Source organism: Diabrotica virgifera, chromosome 2 (assembly GCF_917563875.1).
Source record: "Diabrotica virgifera virgifera chromosome 2, PGI_DIABVI_V3a".
Taxonomy (NCBI): Eukaryota; Metazoa; Arthropoda; class Insecta; order Coleoptera; family Chrysomelidae; genus Diabrotica; species Diabrotica virgifera.
This window is the reverse complement of record NC_065444.1, coordinates 178,990,068-179,016,287: the sequence shown is the minus strand read 5'-3', so window position 1 is coordinate 179,016,287 and position 26,220 is coordinate 178,990,068. Positions and strand designations below refer to the sequence as shown.

General features: G+C 35.6%; 1 protein-coding gene across 5 annotated transcripts in view; it reads right to left on the bottom strand.

The window, feature by feature from the left end:
- Nucleotides 1-26,220, bottom strand: part of LOC114337262 (nose resistant to fluoxetine protein 6-like) — a 202,714-nt gene that overhangs the window by 146,305 nt on the left and 30,189 nt on the right. The window contains exon 1 of one of the 5 annotated variants that reach the window (XM_050642950.1): nucleotides 19,468-19,619. The exons of the other annotated variants lie outside the window; for them this stretch is intronic. Coding sequence (XP_050498907.1) covers nucleotides 19,468-19,540 — 73 coding nt within the window. The 5' untranslated portion in view covers nucleotides 19,541-19,619. Of the gene's footprint in view, nucleotides 1-19,467; nucleotides 19,620-26,220 lie in introns of those variants that run through there. 5 annotated transcript variants of the gene reach the window in all.

Below are 26,220 nucleotides of genomic sequence, written 5' to 3'. Positions count from 1 at the left end.
ACGCTGTTCTTTATTTTTACATAATATGCACTCTGCAATTTTCATTGCTTTGCAATTGCCTGTCGCAACATCAAATTAATCAGTATATTTCTTTTCCTTAATTAATTCTGTTTCGTCTACAGATTTTTTTCTCTTAATTTTTGCAGTGGGAATTTCTTCAAAATCAGATTCAATTTGTACTGGTACTTATTTTGAGCCGAAAAAGGTTCAGGTTCAGACATTATCGCACAAAGCACACACTTCAAAATGAACGTAACAAACAAGCCAAGCATATACTTCTAAAAATATGAACTATAACTAATTTGTGGAGTAGCAGTGTACATGTTCAGACCTATCCAAATAAGTCAAAATAAAATGCTCTCAATTAGAATTGATAATAAACACGTTGCGAAATATGATATTTAAACTTCAAACTGTTTGAAAAAGTTTGATTTCAAGTCAAACCTAAAGATATCCAAATCAAGTCAAGTCAAACTTTTTTACCAATAAAGGTTTGGTTTTCAAGTCAAATCAAGTTTGTTGAGTAAAATCAAACTAGTTTGACTTGACGCATCTCTAACTGGGAGTACCCAAAAGCACAATCAGAGACCGATTAAGAGGCTGGATACGAAGACAACAGAAATAATACTGTGAAAAAATTCCCACGCAAAAGCATGCGAAGAGATTTATACCTCAAACATGCGCGAAAAGCGCTGAAAAACTGCTCAAGATGAACAAAAATCAGCTCAAAATCACTACAGGTTTCCGAACTGGACGTTTCTCAGTAAAAGGCCAACTACACACGATATGACTATACAATGGAGATCTCAGTTGCAGACTATGCAATAGAAAGACTCAGATAGTCAGACATATATATTGTGCGACTACGCGGCTCTGGACCCCAAGAGATAAGCAATATATATATGGAGACTGCAGACCAATTCCGAAAGGATATGGCACTTAGCCAATGGATCTTTACAGGCTAGTGAAGGGCACTATTATATCGGATTGGGTGTTATGAGAACAAACGGAAGAAAGAACAATAAGTTAAAAGGCTGTAGTGCGACCGGGGTGCAAGCATGGACGGCTTCCAGAAGAAAAAAATGCTGATCTACTGAGCAGCAATGGCAATTGCTAATATTATGGGCATTAAGATCAGAACACGACGGGGTAATAATAACCGAACGACTGAAAACGGAATTACACGATGGGAAAAAGGACTGATGAGTAAGTTTGAGGTACTGCAGTGTACTGCAATGCTCATCATTATTTTTTCAGCTCTTCTGATAATAATAATAATAATAAGGCATTTTAAGGCATATAATGAGAGATTGGAAGAATAAAATTCACCTCCAAATACCTGGTGAAAACAATATCGAAACCGAAAATATCGCAATCAACCGGGGCCTGTTTCAAGGAGACTCGTTGAGTCCACTGTGGTTCTGTTTAGCTTTGAACCCCCTTTCCCAACTATTGAACTCCACTGATTCAGGTTTTAGCATTAAAAGCAATAATACTGTAGTAGCGAAGCTCAATCATCTGTTGTATATGGATGATTTGAAATTAATGGCTTCCACTCGAGAACACCTAGAAGAGATGCTAAAAACTGTAGAAACATTCTCTAATGATATTAGTATGCAGTTCGGTCTAGACAAGTGCCGTGTTTTGAATATAGTCAGAGGAAAGGTACAGCCCGGTGGATTCGATATGCAAAATGGCCAGAACATCGAGGCCATGGGCGATAACGATATGTACAAATATCTTGGAGTAAAGCAGGCGCGGAAAATTGACCATAAGCAAATGAAAACTGAGATAACAACTGAGTTTATAAGAAGGGTAAAACAACTGCTTCGTTCACAGCTTAACAGTAAAAATTTGTTTAAGGCACTGAACACCTACGCTTGTTCCGCGCTTAGCTATTCATTTGGTATTGTTAAGTGGACAAAAACGGATATAGAAAATCTTCAGCGAAAAGTACGAACACACCTCACAAAGGCACAAAAACACCACCCTAAAAGTGCAGTAGAACGAACGACATTACCCCGGTATTTAGGAGGAAGAGGACCTATGGATATAGGTGAGCAATTAGATAAACAGATTGCTAATTTAAGAACTTATTTTCAGATGCAGGCTGAGACATCTACTCTACACCGCGCAATTTGCGCAGTAGATGACACAACACCGATCAAACTGAGGGAACCAGAAATGCGCATAAACCACCTTACTAAGGACGAAAAACTGCGCACCTGGATGGGTAAACCTCTGCACGGGCGACATCCCAATGAGGTCAGCCAAGACTATGTCGACAATACAGCGTCGAACTATTGGCTGACATCAGGAAAGATGTTCCCTGAAACGGAGGGTTCATTACTGGCCATTCAGGATCAGGTTATACCAACCAGAAATTACCTGAAATATATCGTCAAAGACCCTCAGGTTTAAAACGACAGATGCCGATATGGATGTCAAGCCCAAGAAACCATCCAACATATTACAGGGGGCTGCCAGGCATTTGCTGCAACTGAATACAAGGAACGGCATGACGCAGTGGGAAAAATCCTTCATCAAGAGATAGCTAACAAGCTGGGACTTCTCCAAACGGACCATCTCCCATATTATCAATACGTCCCTGAGAGTATGCTTGAGGATGGCAACTACAAGCTATACTGGGACCGCAGTGTGCTCACAGACCAAACAGTGGCACATAATAGACCAGATCTCGTACTAGTTAATAAATTAACAAGACAAACAACACTAATTGATGTGGCGATACCTAACAACAATAATCTACGTAGTAAATTTACTGAAAAGATCGCTAAGTATAGAGATCTGGAAATTCAAATACGGAGACAATGGAGAATGCAAAGTACCCAGACGATACCTATTGTTATGTCTACTACTGGAGTCATTCCGAAGACCCTCCTCGAAAGCATAAAAAAGCTGGGTCTCAATGAACATATTTATAAGACCATGCAGAAAGCTGTACTACTTGCGACGGCCAGAAGCGTAAGAAAATTTTTGGGAGATACACCTGCATTCCAAGTCACCTAGGACTCGATAACACGGAAAGAGCCCCACCAGAGCTCAATCCTTTTGATACCGTAGGTATCTGGGATGAGTCAATTTTCCCCTCAGAGGGAGTGTGAGCCGTATGGCTAAATCTGGATAATAATAATAAGGGTAGTTTAATAACTCCCTGTGGGAGTTTTTTGTCAGTTCTTCTATCAGGCGCGGCCCCCTGCGAATGGGGGATGCTTTCTGGGTATTCGTAGCGCCAGTACCCAGAGAGTAGCAGGGATACTTGCCGTGGAACAAAAACTGACACCTGGCAGTAGGTACAAAATGCACACCCATGAGAATGGAGAATAATAATTTATGTTTAGGATCGCTGCCTGGGGATCTCCAGGGCACGTCTGGAGCCGGCGCTGGACGTGACAGCATGCGGGACGTCGGTGGCAGGGTGTTGAGGAGGCGGGCCCCTGTCATACAATCAGCTACAGCCCAACAACAACAACAACCACAAGCGAGCCAAACAACAGCAAGAGCTCCACACGCTGAAGGTGCTGCGCTGGAACATCAGCCGGCGCTCACTCAAGCGGGACGACCTAGGCAGCGCATGAAATGGACTGTGTCCATTAACGAAAGCATTTTGCGCTCCTATTATAAGGTGACAAACTTCGGTCAAGAAACGATCGGCTACAGACAACAGCTGTATGCCGAATTTTGCAGGGAGTACCCAGATATTCAAGTATCGGAGCAAAGAGTATCAGATCAATACCGGGTAATCATAAGAAACAACCTTATCCCAGAGGCTAGACGCAATACGATCAAAAGCGAAGTCGAACGGGAGATTAACAACCAAGGGCTAGTTTTAGATCAAGTCCCTAATGAAATCCTTGATGAGCAGATCCCTGAGATTCCCATACCAGAAACTCAACCTGACAATACACAGCAGGAAAATAACGAGTTGCGCGATAGTCTAGCAAACGAAATGGCTCGTGCCGTACAAGAGTTTAATGGAACAAATCCACTTAGCAGACCACCGCTACCACGAATAAACTCTTGTAAGAAACTAGGTGCGCTGTTACAAATTGTGAACACTGAAGTCCTACCCAATTATGTCGTAGAAGCCCACACATTGGAATATCTGCATATGCTAATCTACTGTGCAGCAACAGCAATTGCTAATGTAATGGGCGTTAAGATCAGAACACGACGGGGTACGAATAACGGAAGGACTGGTAACAGAACTGCACCCTGGGAAAAAAGACTTCTCGGAAAAATTGAATTACTGCGTAGGGATATTGGTCAAGTTACAGAATATGTAAGAGGTGTAACAAGTAGAAAGGTCATTAAGAGAGCTGAAGAAATAATGCGGAGCACTGCAAGACACTCGAGATACGATCCAGAAAATAACACAGCCCAACAGTGTCTGTATACATTAAAACAAAAACTCTCCGTCTATTCAGGACGATTAAGAAGGTATAAAGTTAGTAACAACCGAAAATGTGACAATGCACGTTTTGAGAACTCTGAGAAGGCGTTCTACCGAAAACTCAATTCCACCGTAGAAAGTGTCGTCAAGTCTTACCCAAGCCAAGAAGAAATTCATGAGTTTTGGGGAAATCAACTTTTCACACCAGCTGATTTTAACAACAATGCTGGCTGGATAGAAGATACGACGCACAACTGTCACCACTACGCCACTGCCAACTACGAACCATTCACGACTGAAGAAGTCTCAAATGTCATCAAAGAGCTTCATAACTGGAAATCTCCTGGACCAAACGGAGTTCAGAACTTCTGGCTTAAAAAGTTTTGGAGTATTCATGAGTGCTTATCAACATTAATTAATCATGTTATTTCTAATCCGCAGGAATTACCATCATTTCTAACTCAGGGAACTACTTATTTAATACCCAAGGATCAAAATAACACCCAATATCCATCCAAGTAACGCCCAATTACTTGTCTTCCAACTTTGTATAAATTGGTCACATCCTGTGTAACCCGGCGTATCTACCAACATTGTGCTCTAAACAATATCATAGAGCCTCAACAGAAAGGATGCGCTAAGGGTTCCATGGGTTGCAAAGAACAGCTTATCATCGACTCAGTCATTTCTAACCAGGCATTCACTAAAAAAAGGAACCTTTTTACTGCTTTTATTGACTATAAAAAGGCCTTTGATTCAGTACCGCATGAACGGCTAATAGATATATTGAAAATATACAAAGTCGATGATAACATAGTGACCTTTTTAAGGCATATAATGAGAGATTGGAAGACTAAAATTCACCTCCAAATACCTGGTGAAAACAATATCGAAACCGAAAATATCGCAATCAACCGGGGCCTATTTCAAGGAGACTCGTTGAGTCCATTGTGGTTCTGTTTAGCTTTGAACCCCCTTTCCCAGCTATTAAACTCCACTGACTCAGGTTTTAGCATTAAAAGCAATAATACTGTGGTAGCGAAGCTCAATCATCTGTTGTATATGGATGATTTGAAATTAATGGCTTCCACTCGAGAACACCTAGAAGAGATGCTAAAAACTGTAGAAACATTCTCTAATGATATTAGTATGCAGTTCGGTCTAGACAAGTGCCGTGTTTTGAATGTAGTCAGAGGAAAGGTACAGCCCGGTGGATTCGATATGCAAAATGGCCAGAACATCGAGGCTATGGGCGACAACGATACGTACAAATATCTTGGAGTAAAGCAGGCGCGGAAAATTGACCATAAGCAAATGAAAACTGAGATAACTACTGAGTTTATAAGAAGGGTAAAACAGCTGCTTCGTTCACAGCTTAACAGTAAAAATTTGTTTAAGGCACTAAACACCTACGCTTGTTCCGCGCTTAGCTATTCATTTGGTATTGTTAAGTGGACAAAAACGGATATAGAAAATCTTCATCGAAAAGTACGAACACACCTCACAAAGGCACAAAAACACCACCCTAAAAGTGCAGTAGAACGAACTACATTACCCCGGTATTTAGGAGGAAGAGGACTTATGGATATAGGTGCCCAATTAGATAAACAAATTGCTAATTTAAGAACTTATTTTCAGATGCAGGCTGAGACATCTACTCTACACCACGCAATTTGCGCAGTAGATGACACAACACCGATCAAACTGAGGGAACCAGAAATGCGCATAAACCACCTTACTAAGGACGAAAAACTTCGCACCTGGATGGGTAAACCTCTGCACGGGCGACATCCCAATGAGGTCAGCCAAGACTATGTCGACAATACAGCGTCGAACTATTGGTTGACATCAGGAAAGATGTTCCCTGAAACGGAGGGTTCATTACTGGCCATTCAGGATCAGGTTATACCAACCAGAAATTACCTGAAATATATCGTCAAAGACCCTCAGGTTTAAAACGACAGATGCCGATATGGATGTCAAGCCCAAGAAACCTTCCAACATATTACAGGGGGCTGCCAGGCATTTGCTGCAACTGAATATAAGGAACGGCATGACGCAGTGGGAAAAATCCTTCATCAAGAGATAGCTAACAAGTTGGGACTTCTCCAAACGGACCATCTCCCATATTATCAATACGTTCCTGACAGTATGCTTGAGGATGGCAACTACAAGTTATACTGGGACCGCAGTGTGCTCACAGACCAAACAGTGGCACATAATAGACCAGATCTCGTACTAGTTAATAAATTAACAAGACAAACAACACTAATTGATGTGGCGATACCTAACAACAAAAATCTACGTAGTAAATTTACTGAAAAGATCGCCAAGTATAGAGATCTGGAAATTCAAATACGGAGACAATGGAGAATGCAAAGCACCCAGACGATACCTATTGTTATACCTACTACTGGAGTCATTCCGAAGACCCTCCTCGAAAGCATAAAAAAGTTGGGTCTCAATGAACATCTTTATAAGACCATGCAGAAAGCTGCACTACTTGCGACGGCCAGAAGTGTACGAAAATTTTTGGGAGATACACCTGCATTCCAAGTCACCTAGGGCTCGATAACACGGAAAGAGTCCCACCAGAGCTCAATCCTTTTGATACCGTAGGTATCTGGGATGAGTCAATTTTCCCCTTAGAGGGAGTGTGAGCCGTATGGCTAAATCTGGATAACGGTAGTAGGGATATTGGTCAAGTCACAGAATATATAAGAGGTGTAACAAGTAGAAAAGTCATTAAGAGAGCTGAAGAAATAATGCGGAGCACTTCAAGACACTCGAGATACGGTCCAGAAAATAACACAGCCCAACAGTGTCTGGATACATTAAAACAAAAACTCTCCGTCTATTCAGGACGATTAAGAAGGTATAAAGTTAGTAACAACCGAAAATGTGACAATGCACTTTTTGAGAACTCTGAGAAGGCGTTTTACCGAAAACTCAATTCCACCGTAGAAAGTGTCGACAAGTCTTACTCAAGCCAAGAAGAAATTCATGAGTTTTGGGGAAATCAACTTTCCACGCCAGCTGCTTTTAACAACAATGCTGGCTGGATAGAAGATACCACGCACAACTGTCACCACTACGTCACTGCTAACTACGAACCATTCACGACTGAAGAAGTCTCAAATGTCATCAAAGAGCTTCATAACTGGAAATCTCCTGGACCAGACGGAGTTCAGATCTTCTGGCTTAAAAAGTTTTGGAGTATTCATGAGTGCTTATCAACATTAATTAATCATGTTATTTCTAATCCGCAGGAATTACCATCATTTCTAACTCAGGGAACTACTTATTTAATACCCAAGGATCAAAATAACACCCAAGATCCATCCAAGTACCGCCCAATTACTTGTCTTCCAACTTTGTATAAATTGGTCACATCCTGTGTAACCCGGCGTATCTACCAACACTGTGCTCTAAACGATATCATAGAGCCTCAACAGAAAGGATGCGCTAAGGGTTCCATGGGTTGCAAAGAACAGCTTATCATCGATTCAGTCATTTCTAACCAGGCATTCACTAAAAAAAGGAACCTTTTTACTGCTTTTATTGACTATAAAAAGGCCTTTGATTCAGTACCGCATGAATGGCTAATATATATTTTGAAAATATACAAAGTCGATGATAACATAGTGACCTTTTTAAGGCATATAATGAGAGATTGGAAGACTAAAATTCACCTCCAAATACCTGGTGAAAAAAATATTGAAACCGAAAATATCGCAATCAACCGGGGCCTGTTTCAAGGAGACTCGTTGAGTCCACTGCGGTTCTGTTTAGCTTTGAACCCCCTTTCCCAGCTATTAAACCCCACTGACTCAGGTTTTAGCGTTAAAAGCAATAGTACTGTGGTAGCGAAGCTCAATCATCTGTTGTATATGGATGATTTGAAATTAATGGCTTCCACTCGAGAACACCTAGAAGAGATGCTAAAAACTGTAGAAACATTCTCTAATGATATTAGTATGCAGTTCGGTCTAGACAAGTGCCGTGTTTTGAATATAGTCAGAGGAAAGGTACAGCCCGGTGGATTCGATATGCAAAATGGCCAGAACATCGAGGCCATGGGCGACAACGATATGTATAAATATCTTGGAGTAAAACAGGCGCGAAAAATTGACCATAAGCAAATGAAAACTGAGATAACTACTGAGTTTATAAGAAGGGTAAAACAGCTGCTTCGTTCACAGCTTAACAGTAAAAATTTGTTTAAGGCACTAAACACCTACGCTTGTTCCGCGCTTAGCTATTCATTTGGTATTGTTAAGTGGACAAAAACGGATATAGAAAATCTTCAGCGAAAAGTACGAACACACCTCACAAAGGCACAAAAACACCACCTTAAAAGTGCAGTAGAACGAACAACATTACCCCGGTATTTAGGAGGAAGAGGACTTATGGATATAGGTGAGCAATTAGATAAACAAATTGCTAATTTAAGAACTTATTTTCAGATGCAGGCTGAGACATCTACTCTACACCGCGCAATTTGCGCAGTAGATGACACAACACCGATCAAACTGAGGGAACCAGAAATAAACCACCTTACTAAGGACGAAAAACTGCGCACCTGGATGGGTAAACCTCTGCACGGGCGACATCCCAATGAGGTCAGCCAAGACTATGTTGACAATACAGCGTCGAACTATTGGTTGACATCAGGAAAGATGTTTCCTGAAACGGAGGGTTAATTACTGGCCATTCAGGATCAGGTTATACCAACCAGAAATTACCTGAAATATATCGTCAAAGACCCTCAGGTTCAAAACGACAGATGCCGATATGGATGTCAAGCCCAAGAAACCATCCAACATATTACAGGGGGCTGCCAGGCATTTGCTGCAACTGAATACAAGGAACGGCATGACGCAGTGGGAAAAATCCTTCATCAAGAGATAGCTAACAAGCTGGGACTTCTCCAAACGGACCATCTCCCATATTATCAATACGTTCCTGAGGGTATGCTTGAGGATGGCAACTACAAGCTATACTGGGACCGCAGTGTGCTCACAGACCAAACAGTGGCACATAATAGACCAGATCTCGTACTAGTTAATAAATTAACAAGACAAACAACACTAATTGATGTGGCGATTCCTAACAACAATAATCTACGTAGTAAATTTACTGAAAAGATCGCCAAGTATAGAGATCTGGAAATTCAAATACGGAGACAATGGAGAATGCAAAGTACCCAGACGATACCTATTGTTATGTCTACTACTGGAGTCATTCCGAAGACCCTCCTCGAAAGCATAAAAAAGCTGGGTCTCAATGAACATATTTATAAGACCATGCAGAAAGCTGTACTACTTGCGACGGCCAGAAGTGTAAGAAAATTTTTGGGAGATACACCTGCATTCCAAGTCATCTAGGGCTCGATAACACGGAAAGAGTCCCACCAGAGCTCAATCCTTTTGATACCGTAGGTATCTGGGATGAGTCAATTTTCCCCTCAGCGGGAGTGTGAGCCGTATGGCTAAATCTGGATAATAATAATAGCTTTATTGCCCAACAATTTCCCATTTACAGGACAATGATAAAAATATTACATAATTTATAACACCTATTATAGGTAAGATAAAGATTTAAGCAGTAGTACCAAAAAAATAACATTAATAATACAAGTTAGACTAAAATTAATATAAATTCAAACAGAAAAAGAAAATAAATTAATAAAAAAAATATAATAAAAAATTAGTGCTTATTTCAGACACTCAATAGCTACTTTTATAAAGTTCCTTTGAGAACATGAAAAAATGCCACAATGCTTACCAATAACATTAAAATTTCTACACATTACATTAAATAGGAGCCTTACATAGAATATTTGTACGAGCTCTTGTACACCTAAATAATACATTTGTTCTTAAATTTGACCTTGGAATATTAAAATTAATGTTTTCTAATATTGAAATACAATCAATTGCATTATTAACAAGTTTGTACAAAAAAATTAAAGATTCAACTTCTCTTTTTAATTCTAAACTACACATACTAAAACGATCACACAAGTAATTATTTTCTACACCTCTAGCCGGATAAAGACCATTTACTTTAAACATTAAAAATTTTAGAAATTTTCTCTGAACGCTTTCAATTGCAATGTTATGACAATCATAGAAAGGACTCCATACAATACTGGCATATTCAAGTTTAGAGCGGACGTAAGTATAATATAGCAATGTTAATGACTTTATATTATTAAATGACTTACAATTGCGAATTAAAAACCCATAAGCCTTCAACGCTTCAGAAACTTTAACACACATATGTTCCACAAAAGTGAGTTTTGTGTCAAAAATTACACCCAAATCCTTAACCGTGTTCTGTCTTTCTAATATTCTATCGTGACAACTATAATTAAATACAAATAAACTTGATTTCCTAGAAAAAGTGACTACTTTACATTTTTTTGTGTTAAGTTGTAATTTGTTGTTGTTGCACCAATTTTCCAATATTTCTATATTCTGCTGAAGTTGGTTACAATCATCCAGCTCCCTAATAGTAGAAAATATTTTCAAATCGTCAGCAAAGCCCAGTGTTTCGCATGAAATATTTTCAAGAAGGTCATTAATAAACAGTAGAAAGAGCAATGGACCGAGATTGGAACCTTGAGGCACACCAGACGCAGCAAGATATTTTTTTGAGACATAACCATTATATGCTACAAACTGCATCCTTCCCTGAAGATACGATTTTAACAATAAAGGAGCACTGTCAGTAAAACCAAATGTTGAAAGCTTGCTAAGTAATACTTCATGATCAATTCTGTCAAAAGCCTTCGAAAAATCGGTATATATAACTTGGCCATTATCGTCAATAACTTCAGAAAGATATTGGGTAAAATAAACCAAATTGGTTACAGTTGATCTTTTATTAACAAAACCATGCTGACGAGATGAAATATAAAGTTGAACAGAAGATAAGATCTTATTATATAACACGATTTCGAAAACCTTTGAAAAATTAGATAAAATAGAGACAGCTCTATAGTTTTCTATTTCTGACTTCACCCCAGCCTTAAATATCGGACACACCCTTGCTTCCTTCCATAGCTCTGGATACTTCATTTGTTGTATAGATAAGTTTATAATCTTGGTTAAAGGTATGACAAACGCACCAGCGCAATCTTTAATAAGAAACGAGGGAATCTTGTCAGGGCCTGATGTCATCATGATGACTTTTCTACATGTTACTCCTCGTATATATTTTATGATTTGACCAATGTCCCTACATATTCCAAGTGACATTTGAATACCAAGACACATAGCAAGAATCATTGTAAGTCGCCAAAGCACAGTTTGCGTACTATGCAAAGTTTGTTAGTTTGTGGCATACAAATTACTTCTTCGGCTATAAATACTATACTAAAATCACACTAAAGATACACTAAAACTAAACACACCAAGACACATTGAATATTACGAGAAGCACTCCCGAATCATGATTTACAATGTATAAACTTTGTAAATCATGATACACAATGTATATACATTAGGGTGCATCGAAAAAATAAAAGTTGGAAATGTTATCTAATAGCGTGAAAAAGTTGCTTGTGTTATTTTTCAGCATATTAGTATTTTTATTTTTTTTTTCTAAGCAAATTTTCTGCCCCCCAACGACCTTGAATTTTATTAAATATTTGATATTTATGGAAAATTAAATATATTATTTGGAATAAAATATGTGCTAAGTCGATCTAAGATCAATTAAAGAAAACTTAAAATTTTGTCAATTACAAATTTAAACGATATTTAAAGTTTTATGTATTTTTTCAGTCTCCCCAACCCCTTTGAAATGTCCCGCTTCGTGAGTCCATGCGTGTAATTTTCACTTTTGTTTGGTGCGATGCCTTACTTTGTTATTATTGTTGTTTGTAAATTAAAGATTTTTAAAATAGTTAAACCAGGACGATGGGGAATAAAATCAAGATGTGCTGTAGACCGCCTCATTTTTGGGCATCCGCCAAATATACCTGAAAATGTTTTACCGAAATACAAACAAGCGATGAAGTTTTGGGGTTACAAGAGCATAAAAAACTCAGCAAGAAAGAGCCAGAATTTTCTGGTACTGCCGAACAGGTTGCAATTAAATTGGAGGAAATATAGAAAAAGGCTTTAATTCCAATAATTTAACATACAATAATTATTCAGCTTTTAAAAGCCTACCATGAAAAATATATGAATCTTATGGAACCATTTAAGAACAGGCAAAACAGTGAATTTTACAAAAATAAAATTCAATGCTTTAAGAACAAAAGTAAATTTTCTTGCATAAAATCCTTTATAAAAGGTATATTTGTTAAAATCCCTATACAGGGCTACATCAAAGACAGAACTAGTTTTCAATCGGTTGACCGATCATCATCAGTGCAATCCTAAAATGTGTACAACCAGATAAAATGATGCAAAGTATTTGAAATGTTGACTAAGGTTAAAAAAAAAAAATGTTATAGGTTATACTCACTTAGAATCTACATGCAAGCCACCAAAGTAAAAATAACAGGGTAAAAACCCTTTACAATTGATCCGTCATCGGAACATATGACTAAGATGTGAATTATAACATGGATGATTAAGATATCCAATGTTTTTCGCCCGAGGTACCAATGAGCTCTATCTGACAAGTTCACATCATGACTGTATGGAAGCAAGTGATTGTGATAACGGAAATTCTGAATGGTGACATGACAAGAATGACAGTTCCACAGGAAGTTATAATTTCCCTGTTGTTTTGTGGTATTTATTGTAAAATTTGTTAAATTAATAACAATAAAAACAGTCGTTCCCACTGTGGTAGATAGTCTGTAAAAATGGAAATAGACTTGATGTAAATGTTAAAATATTGTAATGGAGGAAGTAGGCAAACCACATTACACATAATACAGACAACTTAATAAACGTTATCAAACCCTTTATATGTGATATCTAGGGCTTAGAAAAGCAGTTGTGTGTTTATTTAAAAGTTATCAATTATATTAGAATAATTGGAAGTTGTTATAGTATGTGGAAGTACCATAAAAATCACTGTGTGGGTGACAAAGGTGTAGAACTGTTTTCTGATCTGGGAGGGATATAATAATACAAGCTAAGATACATGCCACCATTTCTCAAGATCCCTGCATATCGCCTGGAACTCTAAGGGTTCGACAAAACAGACCAATATATGAGATAGCTAACATAGGGGAGAGGAGTGGTGTTATAAATTTATGAGAATATAATTAAAATGTAACATGAACGGGACCCAGAAAGAGTAGTGAGACTATTAAATTTAATTGCAATATGATTATATGGGGTGGATATAATTAAATTATTGATGAAAATTTAGTGATGAAAAGGTATGTATGTGGGTGATGATAGCAGCTATTGGTTTGTGTGTATATAATTGGATAGTGATAGTGGTTTATGGATAGAGGTGAATAAGGAAAGAAAATAATTATGAATTGTGTCAAATCAACTGTAAATGTGGCTATGTGAAAGCGGTAGAGTAATAAACAGGTGAAAAGTACTATTGTGATTAAAAAGAAGTTAAGAAAAAAGTTGTCGATGAAGTGGATGGAAGTCCCGGTTAAACGAAACATGGCGATTGACACAATTTGGGCTTTTTTGTTTTTCTCTGACTATTTCCAGGTCCTCGTACAAGTCCAACTTCAGGAAGTCTCTTTGGGGGATATTGTGTAGAAGAGAAACATCATCTGGTATGTTCAGAGTATGATTTTTCTCTTTGAGATGTTGTGAGAATGTAGAGGTATTCTCTCTTCTGATGTGTTCAAGAGAGCGAGAAGCAAGTGATCTACAAGTTCTTCCTATGTAGGTGGCATCACAGTCAGAACATTGTAGTTTGTAAACACCACTACGATTCATATAGTTGATAATATCTTTGGTGTTATCACCTGATCACACCTTTGGTGTGATCAGTAGATAACGTCCAAATTTCTTTTAAGGTATCCAATAACATAGGACAGTCTCTATCTAACACCAAAGATATTATCAACTATATGAATCGTAGTGGTGTTTACAAACTACAATGTTCTGACTGTGATGCCACCTACATAGGAAGAACTTGTAGATCACTTGCTTCTCGCTCTCTTGAACACATCAGAAGAGAGAATAACTCTACATTCTCACAACATCTCAAAGAGAAAAATCATACTCTGAACATAACAGATGATGTTTCTCTTCTACACAATATCCCCCAAAGAGACTTCCTGAAGTTGGACTTGTACGAGGACCTGGAAATAGTCAGAGAAAAACAAAAAAGCCCAAATTGTGTCAATCGCCATGTTTCGTTTAACCGGGACTTCCATCCACTTCATCGACAACTTTTTTCTTAACTTCTTTTTAATCACAATAGTACTTTTCACCTGTTTATTACTCTACCGCTTTCACATAGCCACATTTACAGTTGATTTGACACAATTCATAATGATTTTCTTTCCTTATTCACCTCTATCCATAAACCACTATCACTATCCAATTATATACACACAAACCAATAGCTGCTATCATCACCCACATACATACCTTTTCATCACTAAATTTTCATCAATAATTTAATTATATCCACCCCATATAATCATATTGCAATTAAATTTAATAGTCTCACTACTCTTTCTGGGTCCCGTTCATGTTACATTTTAATTATATTCTCATAAATTTATAACACCACTCCTCTCCCCTATGTTAGCTATCTCATATATTGGTCTGTTTTGTCGAACCCTTAGAGTTCCAGGCGATATGCAGGGATCTTGAAAAATGGTGGCATGTATCTTAGCTTGTATTATATATCCCTCCCAGATCAGAAAACAGTTCTACACCTTTGTCACCCACACAGTGAGTTTTATGGTACTTCCACATACTATAACAACTTCCAATTATTCTAATATAATTGATAACTTTTAAATAAACACACAACTGCTTTTCTAAGCCCTAGATATCACATATAAAGGGTTTGATAACGTTTATTAAGTTGTCTGTATTATGTGTAATGTGGTTTGCCTACTTCCTCCATTACAATATTTTAACATTTACATCAAGTCTATTTCCATTTTTACAGACTATCTACCACAGTGGGAACGACTGTTTTTATTGTTATTAATTTAACAAATTTTACAATAAATACCACAAAACAACAGGGAAATTATAACTTCCTGTGGAACTGTCATTCTTGTCATGTCACCATTCAGAATTTCCGTTATCACAATCACTTGCTTCCATACAGTCATGATGTGAACTTGTCAGATAGAGCTCATTGGTACCTCGGGCGAAAAACATTGGATATCTTAATCATCCATGTTATAATTCACATCTTAGTCATATGTTCCGATGACGGATCAATTGTAAAGGGTTTTTACCCTGTTATTTTTACTTTGGTGTCTTGCATGTAGATTCTAAGTGAGTATAACCTATAAAATTTTTTTTTTAACCATAGTCAACATTTCAAATACTTTGCATCATTTTATCTGGTTGTACACATTTTAGGATTGCACTGATGATGATCGGTCAACCGATTGAAAACTAGTTCTGTCTTTGATGTAGCCCTGTATAGGGATTTTAACAAATATACCTTTTATAAAGGATTTTATGTTTTTGTAATGGTATACAGCCAACTACAGGAAATTTTTCCTCGTGGATTTTTAAATTTTCTTGGTACCAAATCTCAAAAAGTGCCTCTGGATGAGCGCGAATTGTTATTAAATCAAAGAGGTACCAGAAAAATGGTGATAAGCTCGATTGATAGGGAAAACAAAAACAAATATAAGCAGAGAGAACAACAGTAAAAGAAGAAAGTTACCGACGCAAAGACAAAACTTTAGCTCAAGTAAAAAACAGTACCAAGTTTTATGGTCAATCGATCGTGGAAGAACACATAACACTTGTGCATGAGCCAGGGTGCAAATATTTCGGATATGGGTATCCGCTGTCTGCTATATCAGAAAGTATCAAATCCAGCTATTGCATGTGACGAAACAGTCGTAAATACTGACGTTAAGAGTGATGTAATACGGCTGTTAGAACATCTTAAAAAACCGCTTCAGTGGTTTGTATGTCTGCGACATTCAAATGATCTACGCCTTGGACATCAAAAGAAGTTTTCCAGTGACCAAAGCAAAAAACGTAGGGTCTTCAAACTTTCTCCTTAAAAATTTTGATTCGAACGACTACTTTGAGTTAATTAACTAACAAGAATATCACCTTACTACAGAAGCATCAATATTCTCTAGATTTTCGAGTGACAATCTGCGAGATTTTATTAAGGATCCTAACTTAGAACCTTTTACCCACTGCCACAAACAATGTGTAGAACGATGTGTTAAATTTGTGACACAAGCTTTTCTAGCAGTTTGTGGAGCGTATTCGAGGGATGGATTTATAAATACTCGAATTAATTCCAGAAAAACTATGCCCCACTTTAATGCTAAATCGGAAGACCATCGAATATAATACTTTTACCATATTTTTTTGTAATATTTATATACCTAATTTTGTACTTTGCTTTATATTTATTTTACTATTAAAAAACTTGGATGCCGTCAGGGAGACGGATAAGTTAGGCTATTTTGTTATAAAAAGAATGTTTTAGTATACTTTTCTTAAGTAAATTTTTTAATTGCGTTTTGAAACCAGAAAATATGTTCCAATTTAAACCGAATTTATTTATTCAAGTTCTATTCTATAAGGTATAGTCCTTTTCATGACCATTTTTCAGTGCGTAACAGTTTTTCGATTTCTCTCTAACGCATTAAATTTTATGTGACAGAAAAAAAGGCACGTCGGTGATTACAGACATTTATAACATTTCTTCTAGTTATTCTAGTTGTCGATAGATGGCGCCATAATCAAAAAAGAATTATTTATTAAATAAAATAATAATATTATCAGTAGTAATTGCAAAAGAGCTCTAAAATTCTATATTAATTTTAGAAATCAAGTGCAATTTGTTGCGATTATTTCATGAATAAAACTGTTCAAAACCAAAATTTTATTGTAATTTATTTATGTAAGCACAAATTAATACTGTTAAACACACAGTTGATATAAAATATTTTACGGTTGAAAGTCATCACTTTTATAACTTTTAAAACATTAATTGTCATTAATGTCACTGAATGTATTTTTTCGTAGCAACGAAGAGCATCTGACGTAATATACTTGATGACAGGATATTATCAAAAATTATCACCTTAATTTGCATTTCTGTAGCTTTCTATTGGTCAGAATCTCCTATGAATGAAATAATCAATATAATCTGTACAATTTATAAGACTATACAAATCAAAGAAAATACCATTTTATAAATGCAATAGACACAATTGATTTGTTTTTATTCCAAATTGAAAATAAAATGTGACAACTGTCAGATGTAACTAAAATGTCATGTTAGAATAAATGTCATAAATGTGTATTATCACGGACTTACCTTTTTTTTCTATAATTTGTGACGCACTGAAAAATGGTCATAAAAAGGAGATTATTACATTTCCCTTACAAAAGAAATTCGCATTATAATGTATTTTTTCTAATTTTTAGTTGCCGTGGGGGGCAGAAAATATTTTTTTTTATTTCAACGCAATTTTACTAAAATACTAAATAGTGTGTTAAGCAACTTTTATGAGCTATTACATATTCGTTTCGAAATAAAAATTTTTGTCATCTGTTAACATTTTTTAAAATTTTTAATTGTCTTGGGGGGCATAAGATATTTTCCAATTTCCAAAAAATTTTACCAGAATACTTAACAGTTGATTGGGCAACTTTTGTGAGGTATTACTTTTCCATCGCAAAGAATAAATTTTTTTTCGCCTTTTTCGATGCAACCTAATATACATTATACATTGTAAATCATGATTTGGGAGTGCTCCTTGTAACATTCAACGTGTATTGGTTTGTTTATTTCTAGTACATCTTTATTGTGATTTTAGTATAAGCCAAGAATATTTACTCTCATAGAAAAAGAGTTTGAATTAAACAGATGGTCACGTTTATTTATCCCTTGAAAATACCGTAAGTCATTGTCAGGCCACATGCACCAACTCAGTTGTTGCACAAAATCCTATGTTGAAACGTTACAGGGCAGCACCCTTCTAACTTATTTTTTGGTATAAGTTAGGATGATCAAATCATAAACTTGAAAAAACGGGATACATCCAAGGAGCAGTAGCACACCTAGAATTTTTCTCGGGGGGAGGTTGGCTTGGGCATCGACAATTTTTTGTATTGTTTGTGAGAGACAAGTTACATTTTCCTACTATTCTTTATACATTTTTCATATTCCTTAGGGAAAATGAGGTTTAATCCCCAAAACACCCTGGGTGCGCCACTGCCAAACACCCAAACAGGTAGGGAGATTGAAAAATGGTCTTTTAGATAATTTGGGACCTATAAATCCATTTCAATTTACCTTTCAATATGTAATTTACGTATGATCAAGACTGCGAAACAGATAGAACACCAAAAAACTCCGCCAGAATAACATGAATCAATAACCCGTCAGAACAAAACAGGAAAGAATACAAAATAGCGAGAAACCAAGCCAACTCAACAAATTAATAAACAGAAGAAAAATGACTGGTTTGGCTTTGGGATATTGAAAAAGACAGAGAAAACCATAAAATAAAACAATTTTAAAACAAAGAGGAACATAGCCTTCTGTGAAAGAAAAATAATGAGAACAATACTGGGCCACAATGTAACAAGAGAGGGAGAAACAAGAATAAAAACAAATGCCGAAATAATATCAACCCAATGCAAGTACAGGACATTTAGGCGTCCCGAGAGATTTTTTCGAGACCCCGGGACAAATCGTTAAAAAACGGGACAATCCCGTTTTTACGGGACGTTTGGTCACCCTAGTATAAGTTTAAGCATTCTTTTATCTATAATAAATTGTGATATATAATGTAAAACAATCCAGATTATTATATTGTGGAAATAAAAAAAACCAAAAATATTGATTGAAAATAAAATAATATGCAATATTTTTTATGCAATATCATTAAAAAATATCAAGTTGTATAAACTACCTAGTCAATAACTCACCTGTAACTACTCCTTCGGTAGTGGAGAAAACTGTTAAGAGAAATAAAAATACTATGTTGAATATAAAATTCATGTTGTACTAGAGTGTATATTATTATACTCTATCCCTTACGAACACAATTGTTGTAAATTTAATAGGACCGCTTCCTAGAAGTAAATCTCATCCCGTTTTCCTAATTTTATAGATGTACTGCAAAAAGTGAATACGATAAAGTTTGCGATAAATAAAACCGGTAGCCTTATCAGGTTACTGATCAAAACAACACGTTAATTTGTTTTCATAGTTAATTATTTCGTGAATATATTAATGGATTCCGCTAATTTTTTTTATTATTTTATGTTTTTCTTTAGTACTTACACAGTTGTACAGAGGTTTACTCAAACTTCTTTTTTGTACTTATACCGGGTGGAAGAAAAGAAATGTTTTTCTTATGTTAAGTTTGTGCCACCCTGTAGGGAGGACGAGGTACAAATGTCAGTATACATCGGAATCGTATTGTAGTTTTATGTTTTGTGAACATTTTCTTTTTTGAATGTCCTTGATATCTTTAGAAACAAAGAAGATTTGTGGTTTTACTCTTTAACAGGTGTTTTAACTGAAACAAAACTAAATTAACAATAAAAAATATCAGTTTTAAAAACATAAAGGCACATAAGGTAAACAATTCGTATCGACACCTATAAGAGTTATTTGTCGACCAGGTAAGCGGTATGCACAGCGTAATATAAGAGAAACGAGATTGTTTAATGGGGGCCCTGTGATGTTTTGGGGCGGAATACCCTTTAGAATAAGTACGTATTTGGTGTTTACGTGCAGGCTCTTTAAATAGCGAGAGATACATTACACCGCTTTTTTGTTTAAACACTCTGTTCCTTTCGCAGTATATGTAGAAAATAATTTCATCTTAGTGGTATGACAAGACATGGCCTCTTCACGTATCGCATGTCGTCAGTTAAAACATACTAAAAAATAAAACCGTCTAGATTCTTTGTTACTAACGACATCAAAAAAAATTTAAAAAATAAAATATTCGGAAAATATGAGACTACAACATAATATCGATGTCTTTTGTGTCTTTTTCTCCCTACAAGGCGTCTCAAACTGTTGTTTCGGTTAAAACACATGTTAAACTTCAAAACAGTATATTTTCTTTGCTTCTGAAGATTATCAGGGACATTCAAAAAATAAAATGTTTACAAAATGTAAGGCTACAAAACGATTCTGATCAATACTCACGTCTGTACCTCGTCCTTCCTAGGGGGCGTCTCAACCTTAACATAAGGAGACCATTTCTTTTCTTCCACCCGGTATAGTACAAAAAATAATTTTGAGTAAACCTTTGCACACCTGTATAAATACTAAAAAAAAATCTAAAATAATAAAAAAAAAATTAAGGCACTCGTGGGAGTGCCGACAGAAGTGAAAACTTCTTATAGTGTATAAATTAAGAGCTCAATCCTTTTTCCCCCATCCAAAAAGAAGTGCAATAACTATATCATGTACGCGATGCGTATGCCCTATGCTATTTATATATCATACACATAATTAATATACGTACAAAATTTATTTCAGCAAAGTGATGACGGTCGCAAATTCAATACTTTTTCCCAATCCAAGAAGTGCATAACGTCCCTAAAGAAATTTTCGATTCAAAAATTTATTTCGTCGAAGCGATAACGGTCGATAATTTAATACTTTTTTCCATCCAAAAAGTGCACAACGTCCCTCAAGAAGTTTTCACTTCAAATATTTATTTCGTCGAAGCGATGATGGTCGGGATGACGGTCGCTAATTTAATACTTTCTCCCATCCAAAAAGTGCACAACGTCCCTAAAGAAGATTTCACTTCAAAAATTTATTTCGTCGAAGCGATGACGGTCTTTAATTCAATACTTTTCCCCCATCCAAAAAGTGCACAACGTCCCTAAAGAAATTTTCACTTCAAAAATTGATTTCGTCGAAGCGATGACGGTCGCTAATTTAATAATTGTTCCCCATACAAAAAATGCACAATGTCCCTCAAGAAGTTTTCACTTCAAAAATTTATTTCATCGAAGTGATGACGGTCGCTAATTTAATACTTTTTTCCATCGAAAAAGTGCACAACGTCTCTAAAGAAGTTTCACTTCAAATATTGATTCCGTCGAAGCGATTACGGTCGCTAATTTATTATTTTTTCCCAGCCAAAAAGTGCACAACGTCCCTAAAGAAGTTTTCACTTCAAAAATTTATTTCGTCGAAGCGATGACGGTCGCTAATTTAATAATTTTTCACATCCAAAAAGTGTACAACGTCTCTCAACAAGTTTTCACTTCAAAAATTTATTTCATCGAAGCGATGACGGTCGCGATGACGGTCGCTAATTTAATAGTTTTTTCCATCCAAAAAGAGCACAATGTCCCTAAAGAAGTTTTCACTTCAAAAATTTATTTCGTCGTAGCGGTGACGGTTGCTAATTTAATAATTTTTCCTCATTAAAAAAGGGTACAACGTCGCTCAACAAGTTTTCACTTCAAAAATTTATTTCAGCGAAGCGATGAGGGTCGCTAATTTAATACTTTTTCCATCCAAAAAGAGCACAACGTCACTAAAGAAGTTTTCACTTCAAAAATTTATTTCGTCAAAGTGATGACGGTCGCTAATTTATTACTTTTCCCCATCCAAAAAATGCACAACGTCCCTAAAGAAGTTTTCACTTCAAAAATTTATTTCGTCGAAGCGATGACGGTCGCTCATTTAATAATTTTTTCCCATCCAAAAAGTGTACAACGTCCGTCAACAAGTTTTCACTTCAAAAATTTATTTCATCGAAGCGATGACGGTCGCTAATTTAATACTTTTTTCCATTCAAAAAAAACACAACGTCCCTAAAGAAGTTTTCACTTCAAATGTTTATTTCGTTAAAGTGATGACGGTCGCTAATTTATTACTTTTTCCCATCCAAAAAGTGCACAACGTCCCTAAAAGAAGTTTTCACGTTAAAAAATTATTTCGCCGAAGAGATGACGATCGCGATGGTGGTCGCTAATTCAATACTTTTTCCCCATCTAAAAAGTGCACAACGTCCCTAAAGAAATTTTCACTTCAATATATATATTATACGTACAAAATTTATGTCGCCGAAGAGATGACGGTCGAAATTTTTTTTTCTTTTTTGGCTTGGACTATGGTCATTCAGCCAGTCTCAATCAAAAGTAATTGTATTAAAGATATTGCCAATTAGTGAAACTTGGTTATTATAATATTATTACAATTTTTTATTCTTATTTACCTACTCATTACAGCTAATGTACATACTATGCTAATAAATATAAATATATTATACTACTTAATGTTTATCAAGAACACATAGTGTATACATTTTACAAATAAAAATATTAATCTTAATATTAAAATAAATGCATTCTTTTTTGTATTTTATTTTAGTTTTTTTTGTTTTGTTTTTTTTTGTCACTACGATAGGATGTCAACCCGATTCAACCTCGCGGAGGTTTAAATCCTCTTAGGGATTTTTTTCTTTAATTTTTTTTATTTATTTTTTGTTTATTTATTTTTTTTTAATTATTAATTTTTTTTATTTATTTTTTTTTGTTTCATTTTTTTATTTATTTTTTTTTAATTTTTTCTTTTTATTTTTTTAATATTTTTTTAAACATATTTTACAAATACCTATAACTAATTACAATAATATTTTACTATCCGATAAGAAAGATATCAAACAGTCAAAAATTTTCTTTTATGATTGGTTAGGTGTTTATTTTATGCTTTTTGAATTCAAAAAATGTGTGGTTCAAGTCACTTTTAACCACACATTCTTGACAAATATTCGAATCTTATATGTTTATTTTAAATAAATGTGCAGGATAACATGCATGTCCAAATCTAATTCTACTGATGGTGGATATGTAGTTGCGAGTCGCAATGACGGTCGCGAAATAAATCCTTTTTCCCCATTCAAAAATAGGTTTTACATTTATTTAAAATTTAAATACTTTTATACAATTTATGTATAATATAGATACTTCTATACAATTTATATACAGAGAGAGTCTGTAAAGTGGAATAAATTCAATATCTCAAATACTAATTGTTTTTTTGGAAAATGCTCAGACCCGTCGATTAGTATTTCAAATTGTCCTTTTTGACATTCAATAAAAATGTATACAGGGTGTCCCAATTTAGAGATATGACGTCATCGTCGATTTTCTTAAATGGCAACACTGTCATTTTGATAACTAATTTGACAGGGTTTGTAAAGTTATACATAACTGCAAAATATCAAATTTTTATTCTCTACCATTTACAAGATAATAGAAAATAACAAAGTTATATCTGTAATTTGGAATATATTCAATAATTAAAATACTAACTGTTTTTTTGAAAAATGCTTAGACCCGTCGATTAGTATATCAACTTGTCCTTTTTGACAAATAATAATAATGTATACAGGGTGTCCCAATTTAGAGATACGACGTCATCGTTGATTTTCTTAAATAGCAACACTGTCATTTTGATAGCTATTTTGATAGGGTGTGTAAAGTTATACACAACTGCAAAATTTCAAATTTGTATTCTCTACCATTTAGATGATAATAAAAAATAACAAAGTTATGAAAAAGAAGTAATCAACTAATAATTGAATTTAATTATTTCAATAAATTAAGCAAAAACTCATAATGTTGCTCTCAATTATTGTCAAATTGTCAATGGGCAACGTTATGAGCATTTGCTTAGTTGAAATAAATAAATTCAATTATTATTTGATTACTTCTTGTTCTTCATAACTTTGTTATTTTTTATTATCTTGTAAATGGTACGGAATAAAATTTTGAAATTTTTCAGATGTGTATAACTTTACACACGCTATCAAAATAGCTATCAAAATGATAGTGTTGCCATTTAAGAAAATCAACGATGACGTCATATCTCTACATTGGGACACCCTGTATACATTATTATTATATGTCAAAAATGACAATTTGATATACTAATCGACGGGTCTGAGCATTTTTCAAAAAAACAGTTAGTATTTTAATTATTGAATATATTCCAAATTACAGATATAACTTTGTTATTTTCTATTATCTTGTAAATGGTAGAGAATAAAAATTTGATATTTTGCAGTTATGTATAACTTTACAAACCCTATCAAATTAGCTATCAAAATGATAGTGTTGCCATTTAAGAAAATCGACGATGACGTCATATCTCTAAATTGGGACACCCTGTATACATTTTTATTGAATGTCAAAAAGGACAATTTGAAATACTAATCGACGGGTCTGAGCATTTTCCAAAAAAACAATTAGTATTTGAGATATTGAATTTATTCCACTTTACAGACTCTCTCTGTATACATAAAAATAATATATAGCATAAGCGATGACGGTCGTAATGACGGTCGCGCTGACGGTCGCGAATTCACTGCTTTTTCCTCTATCCAAAAATCGCACAAGGTCCCTAAAGAAGTTTTCACTTCAAAAAAAAAATTAGCGGAATCCGTTAATTTATTCTCGAAAATGTCAGCTATGAAAATGAGTATAATTTTCTATATCTTTAACATCTGACGAGCAGTTTATAAAATTAAGGTAATATCTAACTCGGTGGTTAAGTTTTCATAGGCAGTTATATTACCATTAGGGATGCAGCAGAAACCCAGCCAGTGATGATGAATAGCATTGTTAATGCTACAAAACAGTAATTTATTTCACGAGAATTATCAACGTTCTCAAATGAATAAGCGTTATATTTGGAATGGTCTTAAGTGGCTCACAAACGATACAATTTATCGTCAAACCTGGTGTGCAACTCAAGCGATGTTGGCAACACTGTAGAACAAAATTCGTGTGCCAGGGTCGCTAAATTACAGTACCTACGTTCAGGGCCGCCGCTACCATGTGTGCCCATGTGCATCGCACACGGGCGGCCAAAAGCAGACCACTGTTGATAATACTTTTTTCAAAACAAACATAAATTAAAATAATAATTAAGTAGTAATGATTCAGATAATTCTGTAAACTATTATTATTATTACCTAATAGTACTAAAATGCGTTTCATTTATAATTTATAGTTCTTTTTTCATCACAATCTAAACAAAAATATCAGAAAATATTATTTATTGTATGCACTGCTCGTTTGCAAGTATATTCATAAAGCAGTCCCGGGAATACTTTTTCATTCAAAGCGGCTGGAGGCTTTCGGACTTTTAGATATTTTCTCATCCCTGTGTGGATGCGGGCCGTTCAAGTACAGTACCTCCACAGCTTCTCCTGTTCATCGTAAAAGGCAACAAATTGGAGCAGCTGTGCGCTCTCCTCTAGCCAAGCTCCTAACCTGTCCCTGTGTGCTAGTTAATACTCTTAACTATCATACGACACCCACCCCTACCCATCATACGCGTCCCTATACCCAAACCTATACCCGAGGAGTAAACCTCTGAAACCAGTGGAGGAAACCACTGAAAACAAACGGATATGCATAGGGATGTCGGCTATGTATCATCCTAATATACCGCCACCCCAACCTCAAGGTGTAACACCATCATCCAAAGGGGTGATGACCCTGGGGTAACATAGTGGGTTACATGCGATGCTTAAGGGAGATGGCGAACCCGAGTGAAAAATAGCCTTGGAGGGGCAAGGGCGCACTGCCCCACTGAACTGATCAGCACGACCCAACTCGTGGACTCGTGGATAGAAAAATGGGAAAAAAAAAGAATGTGTGTGTACTTTGTACGCACGTAAGAAGTTA